The following is a 27,425-nucleotide window of genomic DNA, read 5'->3' as shown; positions in this document are numbered from 1 at the left end:
TATCGATCCGTCGAAGTCACCGCCACGATACAATAAGCGAACTAAACGCTGGTATATGAAGAAGAAAAACCAAAATCACCAATTGCTAGCAAATTCTAAATACGTTATTCTTCTTAATTCGGACACTTTAATGATGTATTGATGTATGTACGGTATAAAATTTATGATGCTATAAAAACGAATAAAATTCAATGCGTTTGATATTAATTTTTCCTTTTTTTAGGTAAATAAATAGATAATCTATATCCTGCTTTTTTTTATTAGACCATGGGCCGCATCAACATTAAAGTAATTTAAAACTAAAATATAACAAATAATTTATTACTTACTTGTGAAAACCAATAATTATAACTCTTAAAAAGCTTATAGATGACACATGACTGCTTATCATCAAAACAAACCAAATAATATTTATATTTATTATTGTCAGTTATATAATATATTATATAAAGCTTTTGTACTTTTGTAAAATGCTCTTAAAAAACAATTATTATATTAAAAAATGTTTTTTTTAATTTCAATATTATAATGTAGCGATTGTTGGATTTTAAATTGACCAGTTTATTACCGACTTCCTTCGGTGAACGATAATATATTATCTCTTATAGTTATAGACTTATATATAGATTATAGGTACTATAGTTGTAATATTTATTGTTTACTCAATTAATTGACAGCACTATATCTTACTAAAAAATAACTATTTAAAAGCATTAATTAATATGGCAATAAATAAGTAATAATATACATATATATTAAATAAGTATTTAATAAATTGCATTACCTTACTAGGTATATCTATAGAGTAAAGGTAGGTATGAAATTTTTAAATTGTAAAAATATGGTCAATTTTTAATTAATAACAAAAACTAAAATAGACATCTCTTTATCAGTTATCATATATAATATTTTTAGCGACTTCCGTTCAATTTTTAACTTACTTTTTGTTTAAGCTATGCCTAATAATAATACATCCACATTATATAAAAATATTTTGAATAAATTATAGTAAAAATGTGTTGTCTTGAAGTTGTGTATGTAAATAAATACTTAAAAATATTTTTTTTTTTTCGTTCTATTCTTTATTTTAAAGTTATGAGCATTTTTTTCTCAGCTACAATTTTGAGATAAGTTAATTTGGTACTTTTAAACTACTTTTATGATATAGTATTCATAGTTTGAACTTCTAAACTTATTTTCCTTTTAAAAATATACTTTTTAATCTTAATAGTTAATGTATTTCGATGTGAAAGACAATATTTTATACGTATCACGTATAACAGATAAATTGAGAATATACCCGCTAAACACAATCGCTGATCCCATAAATATAGATTTCATATTAAATATTACACTTATTTTCTTTATCCCCAATTTTATGATGTTTAGTATAACTATGAGTGAAGAATCGTTCCACACTCTTTCCTGATCTCCAATTTATACTATAACTTACTTATAGAAAAATATTTTTTTTTAAAAATATATTACAAATTTGAATGATCACAGTTTCATATTTTAAACCTCTGTCGATAAGGTATGATCAACGTACTATGTTATACTATACATTATTATTTACTCGAGCACACCGGCAAATTTATAAATTATTTAATAGGTAGTAGGTACTAAATAAAATAATAAATAAAATAATACAAGTATGAGATTGATTTATTACTTTGCATAATTAATTCAATAAGTTATTATATTAATAAATGGTAGATACTATAATAAATTATTAGCTTCACTAACTAATAATTACAGTAAAAATAACTAAAAATACTAATATTATATAACAATAAAATAAATTAATGAAGTAATATAAGTATACATACGTAGGTACTAGGTAATATATAGTAATATTGGTACTATACTAAAAATAATACTGAAATAATTCATATCAATTTTTTTCTTTTAAATTATTAAAACCAGTATTTAAGGTGTTTATTTTGGTTGAAAATTGAGAACAGAGGATGTTTAATTTTATCTTCAGTTTTTTTTTTACCCAGTTACACTAATACAACTTGAAATAATAATATAATATTATTATGTACTTGTGAGTAGAAATTCCGAAATATCTACACATAATTAATCCCATAATGCTATCACTATTCAGACATTCCTTCGAATAAAAAATTACTGTTTATTACAATAATATGTCATACAAGAATATGCGTAATTCGTGTATAATAATATAATAAGCAGTTAAATTTGTTTGTTCACCATATGGTAACCCATACGACGTGTATAAATAAGTATAATCTGAAAAGACGCTAATATAAATAAATTTATAATAAATGCAACCACTACTCTGCTTTCTTTGACTGCCCCTGGCGATCGAAACAAGTCGCATTTGAAATAAACGAGCAAATATTTTATTCTTAAAAGTAGAATTCCGATAAAATTACATATATTTTGTCCTTGGGACATGGGTCACATCTAGATCGCCGTCGATTATAATATTATTGAAACAAAAACAGCTTGGTAAGTCGTAATTCTTGTAAACCGACCCACGCAAGAAACGGGTGTGTACACGTTTCTTTTTTTTCTTCTTTCCAACCAGGAAAAATCCTTCGGCGACAACGAAACTTTTTTTTTCCCATTTACACCCGTATACATTATACATAGCTTGACCAGGTGAAAATTACAGGGTGACCCCACACACACACATTAAATCTAAACGTGAAAAATAAGAACATTTTAAACTACCGATAATTACGACGGATTTGACAAAGAGCTGTCATCCTGTGTCCATTATATAGGTACCTCTCCTCGTCCCAGATGGGGCCCGCCGGCTGTTTGTACACCTATAACGCACACACACAAATACAAATGTAGTGTAATATACACGCGTTGTTTCCCTTCCCACTTACCCACACCTGGGGAGCTACTTTTATAGTCGCTGGACTATGACTGCTGGATAATCAAACCATCATCATAATGTAATGTGTGCACGAAAAAACGTATAATTTTACACTACACGAACGCACTTATGTAATATTATTATGGTACATTATTATTACAAGTAAGAGTAGGTTCCTATATAATATTGAAATATTACTAATTTTATGGTCTTTTTTTATTTTATTTTACGCGATCATTTATGTAAATTAGACTTCATGATTCAAGAATTATTCGATAATTTCTGATCCTAAGTATACTAAGTAGGATAACCCATCATTTCTTTTAGAAATTTAAGTAGTTATTTTGTATAGGAATAATATATACGCCAAACTGCAGTCATCAGTGTCTATCAGAGAAATATAATACAGTTAAAAATTTAAGATAAACAGTTGTTGAAGAGTACATCATATCAAAATAAAAAAAGCAGATTGTTTGAGGGTATAGGCTTCGAGCATCGGGCGAAGTGGATAATTATGACCTTACGAAATGTTGTGAGTAAGGATAGGGCAAGGAGTACGAGTATAACTAAAGGGAACTCTAAAATAGCCTCCATGTAATTTTTATAAGCTACGTCGAATAGATTTATTCGTAAAAACAAATTTATATTATCTACACTAATATATTTAATAAATTAGGCACAAACACACATAAACATAGATTTCCTAACTCTATATATAGTATATACCTAATGAATTCTTTTTTTCTTATATTTAGTTTCATCGCATTTATTTTATTGTGCCTATGAATAATTTAGTTTTATAGTACAAGATAATGCATGGTAATAATTACTTCAATAATTAATTCAAAACATCTATGGACCAAGTTTCAACTTTTATGCCGGTTTAAGACATTTGGTGCAAGCGCATGAGCTAACTTTGGGTCCTATTAATTGACCCTAGTCCAGCTCTAGATTTCCAAATTTAGAGTATATGTACTTATTATTTACTAGAGTCTACCTTTAGGCTTTAATAGTAGTATCGCATAGCAGAATAGTACAAAATTGTTTCATACCATACTAATTATTTAAAAATATTAATATGCTGCAATCATAATTTCTCTTAGTCGACTATATAGGCAGTGAACCCATGATCGCGTATTACTACAGATGGTTAAAATCAGTATACGACAAGTTATTGATCTATTCGTTTTAAAGATAAAAATAATAAAGCTAATTAAAAAAAAAAAAATATTATAAACAATTTTATTGAAAATTGTATTTTATATGTTTATAAGGAAGTATACTAAATAATATGGAGCCCTTCATGCATCAATTTTTGCCTCATGGCGACCTTACAATTTCGATTTAAATTTGATCACGTGAATTTATGTCTTCTCATATTATGAAGTAATGATGATTCGATTTTATTAACATATATTTAAATTTATTAGGTTATACATTCAATTTAGACGATAATTTGGTGGAAGCACGTTTTTTGTGACGATCGTAACGTAGTGCTTTCATCGGAACTTACCCTTTACAATAATATCATTACAGCTATAGCTACGATATTATAATATCTGATCTATTTAGGATACCACCTAGTATACTGGTAATGGTAAAGGTACCTATATAATATATAATTAACATAATTACATGAATAATGGGAAGCATGTACAATGTACACAATAATTGTTATTTACATTTTTTATAATTGCATTATATTTATTTATCATTATAAAAATATAATAACTTTTATATTTTCTTGTAATTATGCATAAAATACTTAAAGTATGTTAAATATTTATTTATTGCTTATAGCCGCCAGAAATTAACTTTAAATACTTAATTACGGTTTAATTGAAATACAATTAGTCTCATATTTTATTTATTTTCATATAAATCGGCTACAAAAGTAAACGTTTGTTAAAATAATGTAATAAACTTTGAAATATTTTATTATTTTATTTTTGAGTATTAACTAGAAAGTTATAAGCTTACATTAAACATTTTTTATAATATATTATATTATAAGAACATTTAAAAAGATATTTTTATTTGATTGTAAACATTGTGAAATTGTTTTTAAAATTATTTCTAGGAATTGCAAGTTGATTACAACGTTTTTACGTGAGAAAACCAATCAAACCAACAACTGCGGTTGAAAATAATGTGCACATGATAGCGAACAAAAATAATCATTTAATCATTTAGGTAGTAGATAAGATTAAGAAAGTAAAATACTATTATATTATTATATTATTATTTATAATATTACATATAATACATATTATTATGCATATAATTATAAACTATTAAAAACCTAGGTACTAATCAACTAATATAAATATATATAATAATAATAATATATTTCAAAAAAATTGTATTCTATATTTTATATGAACTAGAAAATAAAATGAGATAACTATCCATTTTCTAACGTAACTAATGTAGGACGTATATTATAGGTACTTAATTTAGATAATATTTTATTAGTCAACTTAATCTTATCGGCTCATATTATATTTTAGATTACCCACAAGACCTGCAGTAATTATAGATCTCTTGATTCTTGTATACACTTTATTCAGTAACTGCAGGAACTGTAAATCAAATTCAAATCATTTTAGATTTTATTATTATTTTTGATTCTGAGTTAACCAATGAATGTATTGGTATTCCAAAGTGAGTTTTGTTTTTGTTGTCTAACTACTATTTTTATTAAAAAATGCTTTAATTTTAAGTATTGAATTTGGTTTCTAGTTGAAAATTGGATCTAGTTTATGTTAAATTCTTAGTCAAAATAAATGGGAAAAGCTAACATTTTTCACCCTCGAAAATCTGTGCAACACCTGCAGTTTTCGATAAAATCAATTAGAACCGCAGTAACTTGAATTATAACCAAATATTTTTAGGTACTATCATTTTCTAGACACACCACCTATATAGAAAAATCTACACACCTTTAAAATTAAAAAATATTTTTTAACTTTTTTAAAAATTATTTATAGACATTTGACATTTTCTCCTTGTTTTAGATTGATTTTCTTAAATGTAAAAACAAACTATTTTCTTTCAATAGGAAAAAACCTTGGAAATGTAATACAATAAGGATTAGAGTTGTTCTTACACCACATACAAAATATAGAAAGAATATAATTTATCAAGTTTTATTTTAAGTGTTTGAAGTTCAAATGTTGACAAAATTTGTCAATATCGTGAAATGATGCAAATTGTTTTTAGTTGTAAATGCATACAATTTTTAATTTTAATACCATTCAGTTGAAAATGCAATGTAAGGTACCTCATAAGTCATAAATAAGTTATTCTTACAAAGTTTACAGATGCACAATTTTAAATGAACAATAACAATTTTTCCTCTTACATTTTCGTTTTTTTTCTCAATTTGAAAATACTAATCCTTGGGACTGGATTTGTCACTTCGTACCTATATTTTTATTTTTTACACATAATATAAAATACTCAAGATAAATGTCTAATTTTAAGCTGTTTAGTTAAGGACTTATTCATATTTCATATCCCACTACCGGCGTATCCTTACTGTTTGTTGGTTTACTATAAACGATAAATGACATGTGAATGATATGAATATTAATTAAAATTGTGATGTAGATACTAGGTACTCAGGTAGTCAGGTCTTACAAATGCAAATAGGATTGATAGTCCAAAACAATTGACCTATTCCCTTTCTATGTTTAAATCTACTATACAACATTATACAATAGTAATAAGTTGATCTGTACTTTGAAATGTTACAATTAAATAGGTGATGGGGATTGTTGAGTTAAAATTAAAAAATTAAATTATTATTTTGAATATCCATGAATTATTTGTTAGTTCTTTATTGGTCAATATTCATTGTTATTTGTTATGTTACACTATACCCAGTAACACAAACATAGTATATAATACGTGGGTATCTATAATAATATTGCTCTTACATATTCTGATGAAAATATTAACAATGTAAAATACACAATAATATTTTTTCCATATAATTTCATATACTTAAAGAGGCGAGGTATATTAATTATCAAACCAACTTGATAAAATGCGGACGCTCATTAAGCACTATCAGCGTGGTGTTAATTATCTTTAATTAATTAATTTTTAAACATGGTATTAGTATTATAATTGTCAATTTTATAGTGACGCCGTCAAACAGTAAATACACCTGGTAACCGAGAAACCTCCCTTTTACGTTACCCAAAAATATTTGTTTACTTTATTTTGATGATTATCTCGTCACGGGTGCACTTCAAAAAAAAAAATAATAATAAATTATTCAAACCGCGTATAGGTACATACCCTAAGTATAATATGTACCATATATAGAGTCAGTTTATCGTAATAAGTCGACTGACTATCTGTGTAATTAATTAGTGTTCGACGAAATCGAAAAAAAAATTGCCGTAATTGCATTTTTCAGTCGATAACGGAAAAAAAATGATTAATAATAACAAAAAATATAATAATACGTAACGTTCCGAAACTATCACCCCTGGTCGGTAGAGAGCGCTGCTCGCCCCACGCGTCGCCGCCGCCGCCAAACTCACCGGAAAAAACCGAACCGCGGTATACCGGACCCGACGTTCGGTCGGCCACCGATGTACAGCCGAACTGGCGGAGTCTTGCGGCCCTCCAGTAGTTGCCCCGTCGGTCGTCGCGTGCGTACTGTACGTCCGTCTCGTTGTTCGAGTGTTCAGCGTGTGTGTGTCGTGTGGTTTAAATCCATTTTTTTCGTACATTTTCCCTAAACGTTTTCGTGTGTGCTCGCCGTCGTTTCCGTGTGCGTTATTCGTTCGCGTAAATCCCAAACATGTTCCGGTGTCGTCGTAGCGCGAGATTATTGACTCCCGGAGAACTATAAACAATATCTCGTGTCGCGTATCAGTGGTTGTTTTGCTTTTGATTTTCAATTTTCATATTTTTTTTTGGATTTACGTAATTTTTCCGCGTCGCTTCCGCCGCCGTCGCCGCTGTCGTCTCATCGTCTCCCCCCACCCCAGTGCGCGAAGGTTAGGGGAGAAAATATGAAAACTTCCCGGAGACGGGAATTCGGTCGGCCCGTGCTGCTGATGCTGCTGTTGGCGTTCATATCTGTCGGCGACGTTACAGGTACATAATAATATCATTAAAATATTTTGATGATATATTATTACTATCATACGCATCAATGATGATTGTCGATTGATAATAATAATAATATATTTAAACTATACTAGCTGCTATATTAGGTAGGTACTATTCTCACACGCGTGTAGTAATAAACATAGTTTGATGTTTTACGTCCGATAAGACCGCCGTATACTTTGGACGTGATAAATCAATTTATCTATTTGTGATTTTTTTATTTTGTTTAATTAATAACTTCGAATTTTCGATAATGTGTCAGTGCTCGTATATTCACGAATATAACAATACGAAATCGACTTGACACCTGTAATGAATATATTTAATTTGATTATATAAAAATTAAGTTTTTTTTGTTCAGTGTTTGTTAGGTTTTTTTTTAGATACATAGTGAATGGGTCTTACAAAGTAATTTACATAGTTTCGTCGGTCTATGATAATCTACATGTTTTTGTATTTTTATGGCCGCTTATTCACGGATGACTCTAGTCGTCAGAAAATATTTAGAAATACATACTCGTAACCCAGTAGTTACATACCAGATTGAAAAAAAGTCATTCAAATTGAATAATAACATGCATAGTTTGTTGTAATAATAACATCGAGTTGACGTTGTACTTGATACTGACACGATACACTATTATCCGATAGGTAGTAAAAAAAATAATATTAAAAAATACTGTTCCGGTATCTAATTATAAAAAATGTATCATATACATACGTATAGTATTATATCACAGTAGTTACATTTGCATTCGTAAATCATATCATCTGGTGAAGGGGTGATACCGGATCGCTGGCACGTTAAAATTTACGATTTCGTCCTCTCGCCGTAGGTACTTGCCGAGTTTTTCGATTTATGTGAATATTGTTCGCGTCACTCTCTCTGTGTATGACGGTCGGCTGTCGCGCGTTACGCCAATGACTTACTAGCATATTATATTTCACTGTCCCTCGACAAATAATAATTATTGTTATTATTATTACTATTATAATATATGACCGCCGCCGCTGTCGATTCACCTCAACCGCGGTCAACCATAGCCAAATGGTCAACGCTATGGTAATTTCAATGTGCGCGCACGGGGCAGTATTTATTATTGTCCTAATGTTTTCCACGAGAATGCATGAAAAATCTTGAAAATATAAAAGTTTTAATAGAGATGACCATTAAGTTTTTGAAGGCATGGAGGTACCATTTTTTGTGGTATCGGTAACAATGAACCCAATAATGTGTGTTCTACAAATAGAAATAATGCCTTTATAAATACTAGGTACATGTCTAAATATATACCTAAAGTATTAAAATATTCGACTACCTTAAAATAAATGGTAAGGTACGAATCCTTATATTTTGCTTTATTATAGGTACCTACATGTATAATATCTAATCTTTCTATATTTTTATTTTTCTTCTACGTTCCTTATGCCTTATAAGTTATAATATTATTTATCAATAAATATAGAATTAGGTATCTATTATAAATTAATTGTAGGTAACAATAATATTTATACCTGCTCAAGTAATAATATATTTTTAATTTGTTGTATGTATAATTTATAACGTAATGATACCTATGTAATTATAATCTGTCTATTATCTTTTTCCAATGTCTAATACATTGGTATAAAATACTGACTTGTCAAAAACGAATATTTAAAATAGCTGAATACATTTAGGTGCTATATTATAAAATCTGAGCTGCTAATCATCACTTAATTCATTTTATAAGTACAAATCTCTCCTAAGGTCTATCGGCCTTCTGGGTATATGCGATCCAAGTTCACACTATTACAAGCATTCCAAGTACACAACTTATAAATCTTACACATGACTAAAAAGAATATATTGCAGAGACCTACTTACTAAAATAATATTATATTGTAGGTATTCACTGAAATTATCTTATTTACTTAGAAAGCCGTTTGAGTACAAGTTGTTGATATTATTTTATTAAATAAAAAAATTCTGTTTGATTTTGTATTAAATCAATATTAAAACATGTGATATTTGTTATTGTTTTTAATGATTTCATATGGGTATGTAAACCTATCGGCGTATAATGTATGATCGAGCTGAAAGTCACATAATAGTTTCCCACTTACAAACTGTAAACGTCTGTAAAAGTTTACATACTTTTCATTTTTATGACGTTAAAGTTTATATACTATGCTTAAATTACAACTCATAACAAAATGTTTTTATGATCTTGACATTAAACTAGTGTTGTGAAGTACCCTTATATGTACTGTCGGAAATTTATTATTTTCTTACATTAATATGTTATACGTTGAACTGTGTATAATATTATGATTATAGGCGTGTTCAGAACAATTTCGCAGATCTCGCCAAAAGTAATTTTTGGGTTCTTTTAGTTCTTTGTATGAAAACAGTTATTCCGACTCTCAACACTACATAAAAACTTCTAAAAATGAGTTTAGAGTCAATTTAAATTCGCCGTCCTAGCTATTGCCAGAGTGACCAGACACCTAACACGGCTATGCATGGGCTATGTTTATTATATATAAACATTGTATATTATGTAATTTTCGTCATATTATTATTGCATTTATGTAATGATTAATACATTATTATTTATTGTATAATATAATGTATTGCTTGCAGTACAATGTAATATACTACAATTTTGTTTGAAGTCGTAACTAAAGCCGTATAAACTTTTCCATGATTCTCATTGAAAGTTAACCATAGTTAAATAATGTGTTTTGTGCTCATATTCGATGTCTGTATAAACTTTCATTGAATCCGTTTGGTCTTTGAAATTACTTTTAATCTAAACTCCGACTGTTTTAAATTCTTTTGTTTCGAGGAACATTGTTAAGTATATTTATTTAATCTTTTTTGAACATTGGTTCTTTTAAGTTTGTATATGAATTTACTTAAATTCTATTTTTGTATTATAATTTTATTTCAGATTTTTGGAATATATACCTATATCCTTAAATTGATTTCTGTATAAAGTGATGCTTACTTGAGTTAGTGCTTACTGCTTAATATTAACATCTAAGCAATTACCTACATAATATTATTATGCATGGAAATTGTAGGTACAACATTTGTTATAATACATTTTACTAACGAACATATTAATATCATTATAAACATTTTTCTACGATGTGTATTGATTTTCCTTTTCATTATTGAACAATACAAACACACTCTTACACACACGCACATCACGCGCACAGACACACATATACACAAGTATAATATATACCCAAAAAAGTGGTAAGGGGGGGGGGGGTGGTATACTGGTATGACTGCGTTCAAAATTGAATACAAAATCCTATCCCTTTAGGGCAACTACGAAAAAGCCTATCATAATATAATATAGCATACAGTAGGTGTAAATGCACAGTGCGGAGGTTAATGATTTATCGGCGGCAGACCGGTTTTTTTCCTGACTTAATTCCATACATTGCCTCGGTTATTTGGAACACAAATTATTATTTATTGATATGCCGGAGGGGGCACAGGAAGGGAACAATCATAATCTATCGGGTCAGTATTAGGTGGAAAAAAATCTTTCATGTCCTACCGATAATTGGAAATCAGTGTATAGGTATGTATAGCAAGAGAAAATTTAGTCGGGACTCGGGAGTCGTAATTGGATTTATTATGCACACGTGTCTTAAAATATTAAAAATATTGACCGCATTTATATTAGAATTGACGCTATTTACAGTATTAAAGGTACTTAAGTACTATAATTTTCGTTGCTTAATTTTTATTAAGTAAGAATAAGTGTACATTCGAATTAAATAGGCTTGTGTCTTAGCCAGCCTATACGCACAAATAATATAGCTATTAATAACTTCCGGGCGACGGTCCATATACTCGTTATCAAATATTCCAGTAATAAACGTCTTAGTTGATAAAATATATTTGTTTCTTTGTAGAGAGGAAATGGGTAGACATTGAATGTCGGCAAATTCGTTTTTGTTTGAATTAAATGTATCTATATTCTATAACAAGATATTGTTATTAATATAGTATACATTTTTTTAGTTCGTTTTATTTAATCACAGTTCTATGTTAAACCCTTGAACTTTATACTTAATATTTACCCGAAAATTATCATAAAATATCACTGATATAAAAAAAAATGTTCATTAAATTAATAGAATTTGTAGTTTATAACCGTGGCTACCTAAATTAAAATTCGTAGTATTATATTATTATATAATTATTGTAGCTAAACTTGTTGCGTTAATAACGATATTTTTATTTTATTACCTACAATTTTTACAGGTTATTTGCGTCCCGGTAGTTTGTAAGTAACCTACTGATATAGCTCCATTATATTACTGTGAAAAGATCAACAGATTTATTTTCATAACGTTTGGCTTAATTTTTAAATTAAATTGATACGGCTTAAATGCATTTCAGACTTCAGTACTCAAATTCTATAAATTCAGTAAATCAAATTATAAAATAATGGATATTATATTGATTAACTAGGTATAAGTAAAGTATATAGTATCTATAATGATTTTATTGTTTTTTATGACAATTTAGGAAAATACCAATAAATTACTTATAGTATTTTTAAAACTATATGTTGGGATTAATATTATTTTTAATTTAGTTATTTATGGAGTCGTAAATTTATTTTTAATGTGGGACGTACTTGTGTGTATAATTAAGGTAACTTCTAAATTTGTCTCAATTGTTAATTATTGTAGTATAATCTATATCTTTTTTGGTGACTAAATAACCTAAATATACCAATGATATGCAATTGGTTTTATCTCATATTATAATAATATACCCTATGTTGTTTTCATAAAGACTAAAAGTAAAAATACTTGGTTTTATTTTTCGTTTAAAAATTTAAAAATTTGATCACTTGAAATTAGAAAATATACTGCTCTATTTACAGTCTTGTCTTAAAAAAAGTAGTTTTTAACTTTCATACTTACTACTTATTTGTCAACAATTTTAGGTACACAATTTTTATTATCAATGTTTTGATAGTTACGTGAAGCAAGTTGGTTTATTTAAAGCATCTCAATTTAAATTATATAATGATTAATGTTTACAAAGCTCTCCTTAGCTGCTTATATTAGTACTCCAAGCCAATCGTTTGAAAGTGCACTATTGTAGGTAAGTGTATCTCTAAACTTCAGCACATCTCTATACGGGTACTCTATTAATGTATTATATATATAATACTTGTATCCAGAATTCAGGATATATCATCGGGTTAACGGTGTTCGTGGAGCGTGGAGAATAAAATATTCTAAAGAAGACCATTGTCGGAAAATCCTCAGTGAGCACATTGATTGATGGCTTCTATAGGCAGTAAGTAGTAATGTCTTGTCGGGCCGTTAGGGGCGGCGTGGCGATGATTTACATTTGGAAGTCGTGCGCGTTTCTAATCCAAACGTCGACGGGTAAGCGGCGTCGCGGCGCTCGTGTTTGGTACATTGTTTTCGGTGGCCATAATTCTCCGGGGCGATGACTACGGCGACGCGCCGGCGACTTGCCGCGAGAACAAACCATTAATGAGACCAAAGACAGATTTATACGCGTTGACGACGACGACGGTACAGTGATGTTTTTACAATGGTCGTGTAAGTTTCGATTGACTCGATTAGCAAACGGAAGAGAGATGACTATGAAGAATAAAAAGAGGAAAATAATAATAATAATAATAATAATATAATACGTCGCCTATCGTTTTCTTGCCACTGCCTAACTGCAACACATATGGCCACCGCGTAAATCCATTACCGAGAGCGCTTTATATAATATATATTTTTTTTTCGTCGGGCCATTCGTTCTACTAATAACTCTCGTTTATATTTATGTGAGTGTTTATAAACATACATTTTACACGTTGGTTCTCGGTGATTTTTTGTGTCTTATAATATTATTGCCGTGTCTTGGTTGCTACTATCATTAATGGTGTACAATGTATATACATATTAAATATATTATTATATTATTTGCTCCGTCATGTCCGCAGCAAAAATGTTGGCAAAAATCTCGGAAATTTGTCAAAAAAAAAAAAAATATATATAAATAAATAAAAGGCAACGTAGTACGGAGGGGCAAGACCGCAGGTGTTATTTTTCCGTCGAAGATTCAATCGCATCAGCTGTCCGGCGCTCTCCCTCCTCCGGTCCATTGTCGGGACGATGTTTGTGATTACAGCGTGCGCGTACACCGGAGAAGAATAATATAATATTATAATACATGGTTCGTACCTCGTTGGGACGTTTAGTGTCCCTATAATAATATATATTATATCTGGCTATAGTGGCTTTATACATAATAATATATATGCATATAATATTATATATATGTATATGTTTCTGCAGTATTGTGTGCGCGTCGTATCCGTTTCCCAGCGGTCGTCGTTGTGGTCGCTTTATTCGACTAATTGAAATTTTCTTGTTAAAAAAACCTTTGATCCGTATGCTATCAATTCATGTTCGAATTCCTTCAGCAACAAACAATACAAAACGTTTAATATAATATTGATTGCTTATAGATTGTTTGATTCGTATAAGTATGTAATTCAGTGTATGGTTTTTATAGAGGTTTGATTAATTTTTGTGTTTTACTTTTACAATTACTTTTATGCAATTAATACAATATATATGTATAAATAGATGCATTTTATTGGGTTTCCTATTACAATCCTCCACAGGTTCGGACCGGTAGGAACAGGTATCGTTATCCCGCAGACGAAATCATCGTCTGATCACACTGACATCATATTTTATCTTAATGGTTTTTTAATTATTATGGTTTTTAAAAGATCTGTGAAAGCACACTATATTATTATCCATATTACATTTTAATATATAATAAAGCATTATACCGTGTTATTCAGTATATTATGAAATATTTAATAGGAGAATATCATGCGAAAACAAAAATTGTACAGTTTTTATAAGCACGTATAGCTATAATATTATGTCTAGTCTATTACATGTATCTAATACAATAATACAGCTACGGTGATCGGGGACGATGTGAAATAGAAAAGAATAAACGTATACGGATTTAGGTGAAATCGGGGAGACGTTTTTGGGTGAACCGTTCAAATTCACACGGGCTTCTCATTCCGTTCCGTTGCCTCTCCGTAATACTTTTTCCCTCTCAAAAGGTTTATATATGACGACAGTAAAATACTAAAATGCCTTGCGTACATTCTATTTCTATCCGAACGCGAACACCCGCCACCGAATTGCAACGCAATTTTCCCCTTTAGAACAACAACTTCCCAAACGCACAATGGGTCTTCTCGATTACAAGACTTGTATATTATACCCAACTCAGTCGTTATACGGAGGTTAATGTTTGATACTTGTGTATTTTTGTACATGTGTCTTTTTCATAATGCCAACGAATTTTTCGCCGGGAAATTACGGACAATTGTAATAGTTTTTTTCGACCATTCAGTGAATGTGCGTTACCAATTTTATTCCCCTCTAAAGACTATTATGATCTTCAATTTTTTTTGTTGATCAGTCTATGACTAATTTCATAGTTTTCTTTGGATACTTAAATTATTTTGTGATTCAATATTTTGTAAAACTCTAATGTAAAAACGAAAATCGTTATATTGTGTGAATGAACAATTATAAATTCTGTGTAGAATTCAAATTCAGGTTATAGACCTATTTTATCATAAAACGATATATATATATATATATATACAATAATAGAGGTTTTATTAGTATTGTTAACCACTCTTAATAGTACATATATGATATATACTATATAGATATATAGATATATAGTGGTATACTAAAATAGTGGAAATAAACGAAATCTGGATTAAATGCAACGGTGTGTATACAATGGCGATGGTTGCAGGGATTATGCGAAAACTTGGTTAATAGGCTGGCGGTGAACAAAAAGCTAATCGATGTAATCTATATAATGATATGGTACCAAGTATAATAGCTAGGATTGTTAACGAAATGTAATAAATATGTATAATTGTCTTTGCATTAGTACTATAGCTTAATCTACAACGTAATTATAATTTAATTGTAACTTACTATACATTAATATAATAATATAATTATTGATTTGATATTGTTTCTGTATTTTCTGTGGTGGACAAAATTATGACATGGAAACAACAAAAAACAAAATAAAAAGGCATTGTAGTATATAGAAATAAAAATAGTATTTCAGGTAAATGAACCAAGGTGATAAGTAAAATCTGGGGGGGGGGGAATTATGACATGAAGTGTCGAATATCGAAATTGTTTTTATTTTAATTAATTATCTCACATTTTGAGATTATACTGTGTTGTGTGTAATCTTGTTGTTTTGTGGGTACATATGAGCTTTCAGTTAGTTATTGTTCTTTCTATTGTGCGTGAAACTGGGTCCATTGTTTCTTTAGGCGATTTATCAGTTTCCAAAAAGTTTTCAAATGCCCAAACTATGCTATAGACTTTCCCAAAACAGTAAACCTTCCATAAATCTCTCTGGAGTTCTATGTATAGTTACTGGAAAACAACACACGAGACAATATTATGGTGGCGGTACATGAAACTGCAACCGGGAAAATATAAAAAAGATAAAAAAAAATAAAGCTACTAAAAATATTGATAGGACTGCGTTTTCGATAAATTGATGGTAAAGGAAAAATATGAATTTACCAGGATACACAATATATACATTTTATTTTAAATTAATTAAGTACAGCTTAAGGTATAACTTATAATAATATATTTATTGTTTAAAAAGTAACATAGTTTTCCGATTATACAATGTTATCAGTATTAATAAAGTTTTGAACATTAAATATTAAACATTTATTATTATAAATTATGGTAATTTGTAAACATTTGAATGAACACCATTTAAAAAATAGTAAACTGACACATTTACTTCTGTTTTGTTTGTATTTGATAACATTAAATCTGCTCTGTAGAAAGATTCTGTTTCGCGATTTATTTCTATAGTTATCGCTACGTTATAATTATTTTTAGGGTTTTTATATCTAACTAACCTTGGCCTTAATGGATAGGTATAGTTTCTAAATGTATCCTTGGTCCTCAGAAGTGTAGACAGTGGTTGAGAGGGTTATGTTTCCTGAACGCCCGGAACTACTTTTTCTCCCTAACCCCTGAGACATACACACAGCTCGTGGTGTATAAATAGAGTCGCATCCATTAACTCCTCCGAGTGTCTGTCCGCATATAAACGGATATATTAAAGGTGTTTTTTTTCTCTCGTTTAAATAAAAGAGCACGAGTCCCATAGGACTAGGTCCGGATTAAATAAGCTTTTTTTGGAATGTATATATATGAGTCTAAAGGGGTTTTGCCCAGACGATTTATATGTTACTTAATTTAAGGTTTTTTTTTCAATGAGAAAAAAGAGACATGTAAATAAAACTCCCATCGGTATAATACCAATGGCTGTAAGAAGAATATAGATAAAAAAAATATGTTTTTTTCTAGTTTAGGCTATTATTTATTTATAAAATACTAACATTTCAATTTTATATTTTCTAAATAGGTACCTAATAGCAATACAAATAAACATAAAAAAAAACTTCACTACCTACCTATTTGACTACTCACGCAGATTTGTTTATACTAAATAGCTTCTTAGAATGATTATTAAACATGAAACCGAAAGTCATATGAATAACATTATGTATGTAGATCATAGTTTATTGTTTAGATTATAGGTACTCATTGTAGAGAAAATGCGCTATATAAGCAGTTACTGTACTTACTTACTCCACATATACCATTTAATATGGTTGTACATGATGTGCATTACAATTCTTTTTCAGAATACAGTATACTTCTAGTTCCAACAGTATGAGTTATTACATTAAAGTTTAAGCAATATTTACAATATTTTTATAACAGTTGATATTTTTCTTTTTCTTTTTCTTAAGAAATTCTCTGAAAAATCTTATACCCATAAAAGTATTTAATAATATTATTATATTACTTAGAATATTCAGTCTACGCATACAATTTCGAAAATTAACTTTTCCTTAGTAAAGAAAAATAAATTATTTTATGTAAAAAGCAGATATTTTAATTAAAAATATATACTACAGTGTAAGTACTCCTATATTTAATTAATTTTACAGTGTTAATTTTAAAATTATTGATTGTATTTACGTTTAATTTAAATAATAGGTATAGGACATAGGTTATATATATTACTTTTTTAATTCTTAAAAAGCTATTGGTTTTATTATTTTATATTATTTATCAATTTTCGTTGATAATTTATTATATAGTACTAATAGAAGCTGGTATCTACTCTTTTAATCGATAAATCTGGAAAGCTATGAAAAAACAACCAATGTAAGTGGGTATACGAGAACTGTCAGTTTTGGGGAAACTTGTGTTATTATTAGTAGATGCCTATACCTACGCTATACCGCAGGTGCATATTTTTTTTCAATTCAATATTTTGGCGGTTCTGTGATTCTTTACACTCCGTACCGCAATCCATCGTGATCCCCATAAATAATATGTTCGTCTTATTTGTCAGTGGTTTTCTATTGTAAGCGTGTGTAATACATACCCCCCGTGGGTCTTAGAACTGCTGCAGGTGTGAAAACGGATGTGTTCCTCCGCAATATGCGCTAATCTGGAAAGACGACGATAGAAAAAAAATCTTTCGCTAACATTTATAGTTTTCTGAATAGAACCCCTGAGTCTGCTAAAATAGTATCTTCAATGGTAATTATATATATGTATTCACACGTGTACATATATAATAACTTGCCGTGAGTATGTGATTGTGCGGCAGTATCTAATACGTTTTTGACGAACACGTGTCTCCGGGAGGGGAGACGATGATATTATAGTGTATACCGACAACCCCGGCTGTGTTTACTTGACAAACAGGATCGTGTTGTTTCAGTTAGTGGATTCGTATGTTACCGAATATTTACATAGCTAAACGCGTGTCACTCTTGTAATATTCGTCTTGTTATATTTTTCTTTTGGCTTCACACCAGCCACTTTTGTACAGTGTTTCCGGATCTGCCGAGATTTTCGCCGTAGACCAAAAATATACCATCGGGTTTCGCTGTCGCAGATACACCGAAAAAAATATCATTTGTAATATTAATAATATAATATTGTAGAAGTTCAACAATATTAATCTTGTCACCTGGATAATAAATTGTGTGAATAACAAGATAATTTGTTAAAACAGTATAATATATTGTCAATATGATAATTATTATTACTGGCGCAAAAATAATTAATAATATTATTGTTGAATCAATAATAGCTATTTTATCCTAAAAATATATATATATATATATAAGTCTTAACACAACCCCATCGTTGCACATATACCTACTACGCGCAGCATCCGATTCAAGATTTAATTTTCGTTATGCCAATAACTAAGGCTCGTAATAATTTTTCTCCGTAAAAATAAATGAAAAGTACCTTATACCTAATATATAAATTATTTTTATTTCATTTTTAGTGAATATCCAACGCATTGACGAATCGTACTTGTAATCTATTTATTGCTTTATTCGATATAATTGTTTAAATGGGTATAATGGTCTTTTAGTATCTATTGTATCAAATGTATCAGTTAGATACATAATATATTGCAAGTTTGTATCATACTTTCTGCACTTTTCCACTTTTCATCAATATATTTTATACTTTCATTGAAGGATGAGTCGTGTACCTATTAATCAGATATTTAAATACGTAAAATACCTATATGTACCTACAATTAATTAGTCGAAATTCCTGTCTAATAATCGTTAGCGTTTTTACCGTGAAATAGACATTTGTCAAAAATATTTATCATTTATCGTTAAATTTAAGTAGTTAATGCAATCTAGTATTTTTATCTAGTAATAATTTTAATTAAAATTGTATATATTTTAAATAACTGTAAAAACTGAAATAAATAAAAACAAAGATCATAAATTCTTTCATTTTCATTTGTTATCAAAAAGTGCAATTTTTCTTATTCATTGGTCCTACGGGAAAGGCGAATGATAAACTTCTCTCGGCCGCGTGTTTTGCATTTATACCTGTCACGGGCCTCGGAAATTATATTATCTTCCTTGCAGAAATGATTGTGATATAATATTATATGACTGTACAGTGTACATTTATGGAGAAGGGACGCGGGTGACCGTCGAGGTAACCGTAATACAACAAAGGTAACTCAGTATTTGATTATGCCAGAATAAACATTGTAATTTTATTAATATTTTAAAAATTATTATAAACATAGTTAAATATTTACTTTAAAAGTTATAACACGTGTTTAAAAATATGAATACATGTTATACAAGCAAAAAAATAACCGTTGACTTGTGACTTCAAAAATGTATAATTTGGCTGTTATAATTCTAGAATTTGTTTAATTGTGTTGTTTAGAATTCACCTGGCAATCGAAAAAGATTTTATTCAGCAAAAATTATTTTGGTTAGACCATATTCGTTATTTTAAAATGTATTCATTTGTAAATGTTATCTCACCTTATATTGCACATCGTGATATATAATAGTCGGCGTAAACATTTGCTTAAAAATGGATTCCTATTAAATATAATTTATTACTTATACAAAAATTTGTATTGGATGACCAAATAAATTAATAACCATGTTATATAGTATATGTTATACCCTCTTCCCTCTCTTCCCATTATCGTCCCTCTCTCTCTGTCGTGGTATTAAGTAACATCCAATAATTTAAAAATATGTTTTACCATGATAAGAATGATTGATTTAAACATTGATATTATTTTGTATCTGACATGGTTAATGCTTATAGATAACGAAGTTTACATGACCTATGCAGTATACGTAATTCATGAAACATGTATAAATGATAACGCAGATAGTACAACCCTCACGCAAGTGCGTTGAGGCTCCCACGTCACATCCGTATTAGGACATCCTGACGAATTTATACGTATAAAGCAAAATATATTGCAGCCATACCTTTACCGTACAAAAAGTAAAGTGAAATTAAAAAAAAAACATAAACACAAGGTTCATATAAAAGACCACCTGGGTTGGATCTTCGGATTTATATGCAAATACATACAACTCTACACGATTACGACACGGTTAATTCGTGCAATGCGCCCCGTTTATAGATCTGTTCTAAAACATATTCAAGTGCACACAGATAATAATATAAGCGTCATTAGTATTCTGTCGTGTATCATATGAGTGCCAGTGCAAACTGTATACATGTATTCGTGTACACTGTGTATTGTGTAACAGGACTACGGTGTGTATATAGTTGCATTCCCTTTGGACTTGCTTACGGGTTACGACGCCGTATACGTCATGTACACAGTAAAATGTATGCAAATTTATTATCACAACGGGAAATAATTGATGCGTTCAGTCATAGATAGGTTATGTCTAATTGTGTACAGTGTAGGTACTTGTAGGTGGGGGAAGGGGTAGTTTCGTAAGGTTATGATAATATCGGTTATACTAAAATATATTACGGTCGGCGTATCTCATAATGATATTAACGAATCTTTAACTGCAACGGGAATAATGAATTACATAGCATCTTTAAAATGTGTCGTATATAATAGCTTCTGACATTTTTACTTCATATTTTTGCGTGTAACAGTTTTGCATTCGTTTGTATACCTTAAGAATATAATATGTAAATTCGAATGGAGTTACATACTTCAGTTAACATACTTTTAATTGCATGTATAATATTGTTTGATTCAGTTGATTAAGACATAAAGTTAACTTGATTTTGTATAAGTTAAACGCACTCGACGAAGCTTAGATTTTGTTACCGTTAATGTTGTTGTGTTTTACTTATTTCTATTTACAAAAAGTTTCGTCTTAGGTTTTTCACTTATAATAAATAAAATAAAATAAAATAAAAAATGTTATTAATTCTTTAACCGAACAAAGTTGTTTCAATAAAACATGACAAAAAAAAGTATTAAAAACAATTCAATTTTTACCTCTAGATATTTAGATGAAGCTTAAGTCAAAACGTTAATTCATTAAAAAGTAAATATAGCTCTGAGCCGTCTATGGAGTATAATGTTTTCATCAATGTAACTGTGGCCAATACGATTAAAAAGGACCGATGTGTGTAATCTTTCGCAATTTGTCAAGCGTTATTAAGCTTACATTGGTTTTAATTTAATACGTAAGTGGGACAGGGGTTTCCAGACACGATAAAGTAGACCCACAATTTTACCACAAGACCCTTTTAGTGGGATCTACCTACTCTAATTAGATAAAACTTATTGTCGTATGTGCAGGATTTCTTTGGGTTCAAATTAATCGAACGACTATGTATTATTTAATTAGACAAAACTCAAGATTGTAAATAATAATATAATTAAAAAAAGAAAAACGTTAGTTGTTTGATCGTCAAATTAATAATAAAAAGAAAAAAAACGAAGCCTTCTAAATTTAGTTTTCAATTATTGTAACAGTAAGCAGATGTTTATTTTGAAATCATCAAAAAATAATCATTTTAATAATTATAACTGTTGAATGATATTTACGAGTACCAAATAAGCCACTAATATTAAGTAAAGTTGTATTTTCTATCCGCCTACTCGTTCCATTTTACAAAGGGTTTCACCTGTCTTAATGATGGATAATTATTTTTATGGTGTCATTTGATATTATTATTATTATTATATTATTTCCTAATACTATTAACTATTGAGGGAAGTAATAAATTCCTACTGTAGTTTTAGGCGTTGTGCATTTAAATTGAAGCTACTTCTTTAGATATCATATATTTTTAAACATTTACCTGCTAATCGCGTCGCTTTAGCATCTGGTACGAAACGTTGATAGGGTAGTTTATTTTAGCAGCTATTGATTTAACTCTTCGTTTTACATTGTATAATGTTTAACTATAGGTCCAATACCTATCCTAATACCTATCCAATACTTATAAAAAATATTCTCATTTAATTCTTATATTATGGAGTTCTATCTGTTTTCTGTTGATTATGGTTCGTTTAATCCTCAATAGAATAACAGACTATTTACCATATCAAATGGAATTATTATTTTTATAATATACTGCATGATATTTACTCACTCTATGTACCTGTCTTTAATTCTTTAGAGGTTTGTTGTATACATTTTGCATATCATCGTTTTTATTTATTATTATTAGTACCTACATCTTAATAATTTATAAAATTCAGCATTAAGATTTATCAAAAAAAAAAAGCATTTGCCTAGATATTTTTAGTATTAAGATTGTTTTGTTTTCTTGTAGACATGCGGTTTGGACTTTTCTAATTCGTCTATAATAAACAACACTTATGTATTAGTAAATATCTACAAAATCTATGATTGGAGATAAAAGCAAAAAAAAAATTGGTCTGGACTTTGGTTTGAAAGTGGCTACTAGTTTTTTTATCAGTTGTGTTACCTAAAAGACGTTGACAAAGCACTGCAGTTTATTTTTATCGAAACACTTCTTTCTTTTTAGTGAAAAACAGCTAGTAGTTCATTTTTATGGGCCCCAAAAGTCGAGTTTCTTCGACTGAATTAGGTTTCAGATTGGAAACCATACATACACATTTTGTTGTTGTGAAAGTTGTGGAGTGCACCAAAAAGTGGTAAATGAGGGTGAGATATCGAATAATAGAAAAGAGAACCCTTACTCCAACCATTCTTGATTTATTGGATTATTTTGGTTCAGTACCTTTCGAGTTGACTTCCATAAATATTTTGTAGACTCCATAGGAAGTACATTATAGACATTCTATTCTACTTTATTTGAAATTATGTGTTTATAAACACCATTATTTTGAATTAAAATATTAATTTAGAACCAACGAATAACTATATAGGCATAATGAATGTTGATGATTATTTAACTAGGTACCTATTTAGTATTTTGATCTTCTAAATATTCTAATATATGGTATAATATATCTTATTTAAATATAATTATTTTGATATCGTTTTTATATTTTTATATTTTTATATTTTTATAATATTTATTTTGTCTAGCTAAAAAAGTATAGTGAGTGAATACTAAATAGTAAATACAAAATTGAATTTGAAATAAGTTAATTAATAAATGCATTTAAAATTGTTTTATCTACTTTAGATACTAGTATTTATTTATTCTTGTGTATGCTCTACTGCGTTTTACTGTTTTTAATGTCTACCGAGAAGATAAAAAAAAATAATGTTATGCTTTGTATGTGTTAACTCGACTTGCTTAGCTGCATATATAGCATACAAAAATAAGAATGTCAGTGTACCTATATTAATTATTTAATGTCGACATATTAAATTCATATAATCATGTGCTTGTAATAAATATATCTAACTTTATGTTTCTTATATTATACGTTCTAATGTTCTATTTTAACGTCGTTTATTGCCAGAAAATACGTTTTGTTAAAATGTCTTTTTATTCCGTTAATTTTGGAACGTTATAACATATTTACATCACGAGGTGATAATACATAATGAACATTAATTGTTTAATATAATAAATACATTATGCAATATATTAAAAGAACTGTTGTGTTGTAAACTCATAGTTTTTACCATTTTAATTTGTGTTTGTTTATAAATCCTTTAACGTTGTGTATACTGTTTTACACCGCTGTTCAACATTTAAACATATTTTAATTCAGGCATTATAATAGTTATTTAAGTAGTAACACGTTTCCATCAGGATTTTTTAATTCATAATTTTAAAAACAGTCATTTACACAATTTTAGGAAGTGTAAGAAATTTTATTATCGAACTTACTATTATAATAATTAGTACGAAATAATGGTATCAATAAAAAAATTTACTTTTGAGGTAGGTATAACATATATAAATTATAGTTAATAGTAAGTTCGTTTCGCTAAGTACTAAGTAAGTAAGTAATATTAGAAATGAGATTAATTTTTAATACTTTTAAAATAAATAAAGTTAATGTTACTTTATAACTATAGTACAATTTTTTGTCTTCTTCACGTGTCAGTGATTTATCTTAGTCACACATTTTTGTTTGAAATGTTCAGCTAATTAAAATCAGCTAAAACTTACAAAATCATTTAGATCGCATTTGTATTGTACATTTATATTTGTTCAAGTTTAATTTCACTTCTACTTACTAATATTTTGTATAATCAGTACATCTACAATAATATCTTATAACCTTATTATTAGATTATCTTTTTATACCTTTTTTGGTCAATAAATAATTGGTATTCAATAGACTTTACCTACAATTATATGTCATAAAATAAACGATAAAAATTTAATGACGTTAACATTAAGTAGGTACACATTTGTGTAAATAATTTTACAACATTCCAGCAGTTAGAAAATTTATTTGCAAGATTTAATTGGTGAGTTAATGAATGCTTTAATGTTTTTTATAATCTTTTAACCACATTGAAGAATTCCATTTTCGTTTTTTATACTGGTTAGTATCGAAAATCCATTAACCACGGTACCTCATAGTTCACGATGATGAAGTATGTGAAAATACGTGCAGCTTCTTCTTTGTAACATACAATAAGTGCATTTTAATTCGTGTTTGTATTATCGAATTAAACAATTGATACAATTAGTCAGTTGTGTACATTTAGTTCGGTTGGGTGGACAACATTGGTAAAAAACCCAGACCATCATATTGTGCTCAAAACTGATACAAAAAATGTACTGTCTTATATGTCATCGATGCAACTTCGAAGAAATACAAAAAATTCAATTGGAATTTAAAAAAAAAAATAGTAAGACTGATGAATATTTTTGGTTAAACTGCACCGCGCATATAAATTATTTAGTTAGTTTAGTATGTTATAGTTCTAATTATATATATGTTAATATGTACAACAAAAATATAGATTGTAATTCGTAAACATTCAGAACTATGAAAACTAGAAACATTAGTTCAAACAAAATAAATATTTTTAAGTATTTACATTTTTTAATTTATTTGAAATTTTAAGACCTTCACAATGGGATGTCATTAAAACATATTAATATAGGCATTTATTTTCAAATGTATAAATATATCTTAGTAATATTTAATTACATCGTATAGGTATACAATATGCTTTATACATAATATAAATGTATGTATATAGCCAAATAGATCCTTTGCCTGGTGCTTTGCAACATTGTAACTATAATGGTTCGATGTTTTGAATGTTGAGAAAAATTACAAATAATTTCAAAAATTCGAGTGTAGTTTAGTACTTTTTCTGGGCAAAGTGATACAATTTTTGGTGATAACATTGATGCGATTTTAATTTGAACTTAGTTTTGTCTTTACTTAGTCATTTTTGTTCAAGTCGTTTTTCATACGATTTTAAAGATCATAGTAGGTAGGTAGGTGCATACATTTTGTCTAATTTTTACTATAGTCTATGATAGCGGTTCTCAGCCGGTAGCACGTGTACCACCAATTATTGGTATGCGGAAACCATTATAGGTGATATGTGACTTGTTATACAAATATTGAGAAAAATTATAATTATTATCAAGCTTAATTAACCTTAAGTTTTTTTAAATGAGTAGTCAGTTCTAAGCTGAGACATAAAACGTTTGAGAATGGCTAGTTTATAACATTATTTTTAATTATTTGGATTCCACAATAAGGCAATACCCGATATCTATATCCTGTGTTCTCTTAATTGATATTTTATCACATAATTTAATCAAAAACTATCCAGTCAGAGTACAATAATTTACGTTTCTTCAACGATTAAATCAAAATATATACAGATAAGTGCTTGAATATTTTTTCCCGTACGATTTCATTAGCCATAGATTGATTTGGTAGTTTGCATTTTACAATTAAAATTAATTATTGATTTTATGTAATCGTTGGCGTGTTTTTAGTTTGGTTCATTTTCTTTTAAAAAGTTGGAATATTTTAGGCTGCTAAAATGTCGACATCGTTTCGACACGGGCGCTAAAACCACCTGGCGTAAAGGGTGTTTGGTTTAGTCGAACCAGTTATTTCGAGACCTTGAAACCGGTCTCCCACAAAGACGCCGCCGTTTCCGTAGCACACTGAGTTTATTCTAAACATTACTTTCTGGCATTTTTTAAATTGAATGTGTATTAATACAATTATATATACGTGGCTATTATTATTAATATTATTATTTTTATTTCTGAATTTATTATGATATTGTAATGATAGAAAACAATGCTCGGCCAGGGTAATACTTTAATGACGATCATTTCATCAATTATTATAAATAATTTAATAAACGTATGAAATTAAGAATTCATTCCCATGTAGTTATGTCGTTGTATTTTTTTTTTTTTTTTTTATCAAGTTGAACACGATATAATTTGTTAGGGAATGCATAGTTGTTCATAAACTCACAATCTGTATAACAATAATAATTATTATTCAACTACATAAAAATCAGAAAAAAAAAATTATATTATTTAATCTATACATCATAAATGTAAAAAC

The 27,425-nt window shown here is 28.7% G+C and overlaps 1 protein-coding gene across 2 annotated transcripts in view; it reads left to right on the top strand.

Annotated features, from left to right (window-relative positions):
• Window positions 1-7,455: 7,455 nt before the first annotated feature.
• LOC111037980 (roundabout homolog 2-like) overlaps window positions 7,456-27,425 on the top strand; it is a 182,481-nt gene continuing 162,511 nt past the window's right edge. The window contains exon 1 of one of the 2 annotated variants that reach the window (XM_022320881.1): window positions 7,456-7,975. In XM_022320881.1, coding sequence (XP_022176573.1) covers window positions 7,891-7,975 — 85 coding nt within the window. In that variant the 5' untranslated portion in view covers window positions 7,456-7,890. The remainder of the gene's footprint in view (window positions 7,976-27,425) is intronic. The other variant, XM_022320880.1, reaches the window with a different exon arrangement.

Source organism: Myzus persicae, unplaced genomic scaffold (assembly GCF_001856785.1).
Source record: "Myzus persicae strain clone G006 unplaced genomic scaffold, MPER_G0061.0, whole genome shotgun sequence".
NCBI classification, from domain to species: Eukaryota; Metazoa; Arthropoda; class Insecta; order Hemiptera; family Aphididae; genus Myzus; species Myzus persicae.
This window is presented reverse-complemented; position numbering and strand designations above follow the sequence as displayed.